General features: G+C 46.0%; 1 protein-coding gene across 1 annotated transcript in view; it reads right to left on the bottom strand.

Annotated features, from left to right (window-relative positions):
* Positions 1-2,835: 2,835 nt before the first annotated feature.
* Positions 2,836-7,196, bottom strand: part of LOC112075697 (BAH and coiled-coil domain-containing protein 1) — a 43,793-nt gene continuing 39,432 nt past the window's right edge. Inside the window, exons 12-14 of the mRNA XM_070441028.1 lie at positions 4,119-5,575; positions 3,723-3,959; positions 2,836-3,519 (exon numbers count right to left, since the gene is read on the bottom strand). Coding sequence (XP_070297129.1) covers positions 3,310-3,519; positions 3,723-3,959; positions 4,119-5,575 — 1,904 coding nt within the window. The 3' untranslated portion in view covers positions 2,836-3,309. The remainder of the gene's footprint in view (positions 3,520-3,722; positions 3,960-4,118; positions 5,576-7,196) is intronic.

Raw genomic sequence — 7,196 nt, 5'->3', positions numbered from 1 at the left:
GGCTGTGTATGTTGCCATGAGCCGGACTACAGTAATATGAGGCTTTAGTGCAGGTTAGGGCAGTAATCCACGTCGTTTTTAATATATGAATAAAAGGTATGCAATGTATCACAGGAGTATCAAATACAATTCTCAAATCTATACACATTGTCCCAGAAACTCTATCACTAGAGAACTACTATCAGGAGATGGTATAAGTGTCCACACCACACACAACATATCTCTTAGCTCTCTTGTTCATTAACCATGGTAGGAAAGTTTCAGTTCCTTTTTACCATTTTTTTTCTCTTCTGTTTCCTTATTTCGCATCTGACATTGGATTGGGAATGATTTCTACCTTTTTTATACTAAACCAGGAGACCTATCTAACCAGTTAGACCTACTTCTAATCCAGTAGACCTACTTCTAATCTCACTAAAAGAAAGACAAGAAAAACATAAGATTTGATCATTTTGAGCAGTTTTTTTAATTAGATGAAATGCAACAGAAAGTGGTCAGATCAATAAGATAAATAATTTTACACAAGGGGAAAAATATTTAGTCATATTTCACAACAATGACTTCGAGACAAATTTCACAAACTAGTATATCAACCCTACAAAGTAAAGTGTTTCCAGTATGGTCTCAAAACGGTTGCGCAAACGATGAATGTCACTTCACCCAAATTTGTTGATGCTTAGAACTGAATCCAGTGGTTTCTTTAAGAAAATACAGCTTTTAAAATATTGTCTTAAAGACCCTAACAAAAAGCTAATATACTGGATGTTCACCATGTTAGATTTATGTTAAGCTTTTGCGTCATAGTGTGTTACAGCAACAAGTTGTTTAAAAAAGTCAGTTCATGTATTCCTCATTTGAAAAGACATCTATGTTCTCCGTTGTGAAAACGCCCAACACTGAAACACAATCATGCCAGGCATGTATAACTGCAGGAAAGGGTGCAAGGTGAAATAAAAATAAAAACAACAAGACACATTTTTGGCAAAGCAGGAAAAAAGGACAAGTTAAGCACAATTTTATTGGATCCTTAATCATTTTTTTAGAAATCCCCTCTTTTGATTGGCTCTGATTGTCCCTTCACAGTCATGCGATGTTCATATGGGTTGTCATGGAGCCCTTCAAGTTGCAACAGCCAAGCTACGTGCAGGGAAGATAATAGTTGCTGTGTTCCCATTTGGCAACATTGTGCGTGAATGTTTAAAGCCATGTCCTATGCCAACAGGTAAGAGGGGAACCCAGGTTACTTACTTGAATATGTGATTGCGGGATCCCCGAATTCAGATTTTATTGATATTTTATATTTCATTCATATGTGCATTCTAATTGTGAGAAACGAAACATAGGATGCGCTTTGGTTAGTATTTTTTTTTAGGCCAGATAAATAGTACATAGATTTTCCTCTAGGAATATATAGATATAGAACATCTAGAACTTCTCGTAGTCTGGACTTTAGGATCACACGAATTCAGAAAAAAACTCTTTCCAGTATTTCTAAGAACTAATAATAAGAAATCTAGTATTTGAAACCCCCACAGGGAAATAAGCCAACATTATATAGACAATAAACTAGAAGAGAGAAAGTTTAATACAAATACCAGACCAATGATGATGTGAACAAAAAATCTTTTCCACTTTTCTTATAAAACACATCCCCGTCCACTACAATCACCCACACCACCAAAATAGGACTGAAACCCATCACCTGCTCGTATTTACAGCTTTAACCCCTTCAGACCCTGCATTTCCCATCTCCACGACGTACAGTGCAGGGAAGAAGAAGAAGTCTAAAAGCTCCTCCCCTAAGCCAAAATAACTATTTCAACAGTCATTGAAAAAATAACAACCGTAAAGAGCAACAAATAAGGAATATAGTTCTCTCTATTGTATATTATATATGTATACGATATGTCCAGTTGATATATAAGTCTTTATTACATAATACTACAACACACAGAAATAGACAAAATTATTCAGCTGTACCTGAATAGGAGGATATGAGAGGTATTGAAGTGTATGGCTTTGACTGTAGAAATAATCATTCCTTTTGTCTTGTTTTCTGTCTTAGAGAGGAAGCGGTTAGTAATCCATTGATATGGAATATTCATAAATGATTTAGGTCTTAGTAGTGTTACTTTTGAGTGTCTAAAGACTAGGTTTCCATTGGTATCTAGACTAGAGACCAACGCACGCATCGTCGACAACCACACCAAAGAAGGGACAGTATCACACACCGCAAACACACACACGCAAACACACACGGCAAACGCACTAAAGCACTATACTCTCAAGCTGTTCAAGTACCAAATGCATCCATTACAACCACTCAGTCACATACTTCTCTCTCACACACACACTTAAGAACTACAGTCCGTTTTTGCCTTTGGGGATCTCAATCCTGCCGTCACTTCATTATCATCAGAGCAGTGTTAAGCGCCATGTTAGTCTCTCTTCTCTCCCTCTCGCCTCATCTCTCTCGCTCCTCTCTCGCTCTCTCGCTCGCTCTCTGCTCGCTCGCTCTCTCTCGCTCTCGCTCTCTCGCTCTCGCTCGCTCTCGCTCTCATCGGCTCTCTCTCTCTCTCTCTCTCGTCTCTCTCTCTCTCTCTCCTCTCGCTCTCTCTCTCTCGCTTCTTCTCTCTCGCTCTCTCTCGCCGCTCTCTCTCTCTCTCTCTCTCTCTCTCTCTCTCTCCTCTGCTCTCCTCTCTCTCTCTCTCACCTCTTTCCCAGGTCTCTATTTTATGTCTTCTATAAACCCTTGTTATTAAACCAGGGTCTCTAGACTGAGAAGTGACACATCACATTCTCACTGTACAGCGAACAACCTAGTTAGAGGTCAAACTGACAAACTGCCTGAGAGTCAGTCTATGACAGTCTGACAAACTGCCTGAGAGTCAGTCTATGACAGTCTGACAAACTGCCTGAGAGTCAGTCTATGACAGTTTTTGACTCTATGACAGACAGTAAAACAACTCTTGGAGACAAGACGTAGCGAGGACACTGTCTGTCTGTTTCAGAAGGTCAGTAGAGTACTGTAGTCCCTCTTCAGATCACATTAGATCAGATGACTTCAGTGCTGCGGTCCAAAGTGCTGTTATCCCTTTTGCGTTTGGGATCGTCCACACCCAGTTAGGACCCAGAACCAAGATCCAGAACCAGCAGGAAGTAGAACCAAGGAAGGTCCTCGTTTCCAAACTCTTCTAGATTTGGACAGAACCATGCTTCACTGACACCAGCACCAGTAGCTGGATTCATCCAGGAGAGATGAGGCTGCCATCTTTAAGGCTTTGTTTTGTTTACACTCCATAGTTGTTGCTAGGGGACGATGGCCACGCCCTCGGCGCTAACCAGCTGGCCTGTGGTTGGCTCGTAGGTCCCTGCCAGGTAAAACAGATCCTGGGCCCCACCCCCTGGCTTTCGTCGGCAAATCAGGTGCTCGTAATCGGTGCGACTGAGCACCTGGCAGCGGTGGGAGATGGTCTGGACATCGTTCTCATCCTCATGGCTCGACTGGTACAAAGCATGCTGGGTAGCGGAGGGAAGAAGGAGACAGATGTTAAACACAGAGGTAAATAGAAGACTGAAAGATAAATGAACAGCCTATTCATTAATTACCCCAAAATTATTTAAGTAGATCAATTCTTGATCAACCCTTGATAAATTTGATCAAAAAGTTGATACATTTGATCAAAAAGTTAATCATGTTGTTGAATGATAATCCATCATACCTTTCCGTCATGGTGCCTCTTCCCCAGGCTCGTCTCCTCGGGATGGTAGAACCACTTGACCCTGACCACCATGCTGGAGGACCAGGACTCCCAGAGGCTCTCCACCCGCCCCACGTAGGGCAGCTGGGGCCGACCRGGGGACAGGAACACAGCACAGTCCCCCACATGCACCGTCTCACCACCACGCACAATCGCCTTGTAGAACAACTTACGGGCCTTACCCTTCAGACCACGCCTCTGTAGGGGGAGAGAGAGGKGGGGGAGTTAGGAGGGAGTTCAGGTAAGGACAGGTAAGACCTTACTCAATAAGTCAATTCAGTAAGACCTCAGTCAATAAGTCAATAAGTCTGCTTCAGATTGTGTTCACCATTAAGGCTCCCACATGTGTCCTCTGACCTGTGTGGGATTTCCAGACCACTTCCACAGCTGGCGACCCGGCAGGAGGGCGGACATATTAGGATGGGGGATCGGTGACAACATCCTCTGCCTCTTTTCTGCTGGGTGGTCCTTGGGAGGTTTGGGCTGGCAGGCCGGGTTGTGTGTGTTGGGGGTCGGAGTGTGTGTGTTGGAGGCGGGTCCACCTCTCCTCTTGGTTTGGCTTTTGGATGCGCTGCTGCTACTATTGGTCCTCCCCTTTGATGTGTACTCCTTCCTGTCCTCTCCTCTATCACTTCCTCTCACCTTTGACTCCCCGGTGACGGACATGGCTGCCTTTGCAACGTAGGAGTGTGGTGTTGCCGAGGCGGGGCTTGGGTTGGGCTTTGTGGTGGGGTCAGGGGTTAAGGTGTTAGACGTCAAGCTCTGTTTGTGTTTGTGTTTCTGCTGCTGGAGCAGCGCTCGGCGGAGAAGGAGGGATGAAGATTCTTCTTCGTCAGAGGAGTAGGAGGAGTCGGAAGAACAGAGGGAGGAAGAAGAGAGGGAGCCAGAAGAGGAGGAAGAGGAAGAGGACGAGGAGCAAACAGAGAGACGTGAGAGGAAACGTCCTGCGCCCGCTGCTGCTGCTCTCCTCCGAGCTACGTCTTCATCTCCATCATCATCATCATCATCATCATCATCTTCATCCAGCTCAGAGTAAGAGCTAGGGCAGTCACTGGGGCAGTCCAGAGTACCAAACTCTCCCCCCAGACCCGCTAAACCAGACGAGGGGAGCCCCTTTCTGAGGGCTGGTGCCCCCTTCAGGAGCAGCTCAGACTTGGACATTCCACTCTCTCCTCTTCTTTCTCCTTTATTTCTGTCTTTCACCACCAGGGCAGGGTGGATGTACCTGAGAGGTGCCCCCTCCTTCACCACCAGGGCAGGGTGGATGTACCTGAGAGGTGCCCCCTCCGCCCCTGCAGATGGACCCTTGTGCCCCCTGCCGCCCCCCAAACGCAGCAGAGCTTTCCCATTCTTTGTTTTGGGCGAGGTCACGCCCTCGTGGTCCAGCTTCACCAGGAACTGTTTTCTGTACCTGTCACTCGACTTCCTGTTGGAGGGTGCCGTTGTCATGGCGACAGAGTCACTTAGCACCAGGGGCGTTACCGAGGTAACAGGCCGGTGGGTTCCGCTTCTGAAGGCTCCAGCGTAACTGTTGGCGATGCTACTGAAAGAGTCAACCTCAAAGGGGGAACTAAAGATGCCCTTGAGGGGTGTGGGAGGGGTGAGGGGGTGTGTGGCTGGGCGGTGGAACACCCCCAGGTCTCGCTGGCGACCCACTCGGTGGGTTTTACGGGACGTCCCGTTAAACAGGAAGAAGTCCGCTGGAAGTCTCTTCGCTGGCCAGCTTATCGAGGAAGTGTTGCCCCCGGTTACTCTCTCTGACGATGTCGTGGCTGAACTATTGGCCTCTGGCTTGACCTTCTTTGGTCGTCCAACTGGAAGAATAAACAGAATAAAGAGAGAGAAAAAGGGAGATAGAGAGACAGAAAGAAATAAAGGGAAAGAAAGAAGAAGAGAGATTTATAAACAAGATGTATGTACCTAACCTACCTTTAAACCAAGTCAAAGAGAACAAATGATTTGTAACTATAAATTACAGCCCTTACTTTGGAACTGGAGACACCTTGTCACATTTAGTCTGTGTTGAGTTGTGGGAATGCTGTTTGACTGGAGGGCATTCAGATCAGTGACAGTTGGAACAGTGATGACGTTAGGCAGGTGGACAGAGATTCCATAGAGAGGGAAGAAGTTGTGTGATAAAATCATATTCTATATGTGTGTTATATACACTACATGACCAGAAGTATGTGGACACCTGCTCGTTGAACATCGCAGTCCCCTTGGGGGACCAACTTCCCCACTCTTCTGGGAAGGCTTTCCACTAGATGTTGGAACATTGCTGTGGGGACTTGCTTCCATTCAGCAACAAGAGCATTAGTGAGGTTGGGCACTGATGTTGGGCGATTAGGCCTGGCTCGCAGTCGGTGTTCCAATTAATCCCAAAGGTATTCGATGGAGTTGAGGTCAGGGCTCTGTGCAGGGAAGTAAATTTCTTCCACCCCGATCTCAACAAACCATTTCTGTATGGACCTCGCTTTGTGCACGGGGGCGTTGTCATGCTGAACCAGGAAAGGGCCTTCCCCAAACTGTTGCCACAAAGTTGGCAGCACAGAATCATCTAGAATGTCATTGTATGATGTAGCGTTAAGATTTCCCTTCACTGGAACTAAGGGGCCTAGCCCAAATGATGAAAAACAGCACCAGACCATTATTCCTCCTCCACCAAACTTTAGAGTTGGCACTATGGTAGCGTTATCCTGGCATCCGCCAAACCCAGATTTGTCCGTCAGACTGCCAGATGGTGAAGCGTGATTAATCACTCCAGAGAACGCTTTCCACTGCTCCAGAGTCCAATGGTGGCGAGCTTTCAACACTCCAGACGACGCTTGGCATTGCGCATTGTTGCTCCCAAAATTTATCTCCCGGCAAACAGTTATTGTGCTGATGTTGCTTCCAGAGGCAGTTTGGAACTTGGTAGTGAGTGTTGCAACCGAGGACAGATGATTAATACGCTCTACGCGCTTCAGCACTCGGTGGTCCCGTTCTGTGAGCTTGTGTGGCCTACCACTTCGCAGCTGAGCCATTGTTGCTCCTAGACATTTCCACTTCACAATAACAACACTTACAGTTGATCGGGGCAGCTCTAGCAGGGCAGAAATTTGACAAACTGACTTGTTGGAAAGGTGGTATCCTATGATGGTGCCACGTTGAAAGTCACTGAGCTCTTCAGTAAGGCCATTCTACTGCCAATGTTTTTGCATGGCTGTGTGCTCGWTTTTATACACTTGTCAGCAACGGGTGTGGCTGAAATAGCCAAATACACTAATTTGAAGGGGTGCCCACATACTTTTGCATATATAGTGTATGATTAAAGATGGTCTGACTAGTAAGTTGGCCAGGCGGGCCTCTGAAGCAGTTTGCCTTAATTTTTTTAGTTCAGTTCCACTTTCCCACAAGCAAAATAAAAAGTTCTGAACTGGTTTGAACCAAAAGAAA

The sequence above is a fragment of the Salvelinus sp. IW2-2015 genome, unplaced genomic scaffold, assembly GCF_002910315.2.
Source record: "Salvelinus sp. IW2-2015 unplaced genomic scaffold, ASM291031v2 Un_scaffold3342, whole genome shotgun sequence".
Lineage (NCBI taxonomy): Eukaryota > Metazoa > Chordata > Actinopteri > Salmoniformes > Salmonidae > Salvelinus > Salvelinus sp. IW2-2015.
This window is presented reverse-complemented; position numbering and strand designations above follow the sequence as displayed.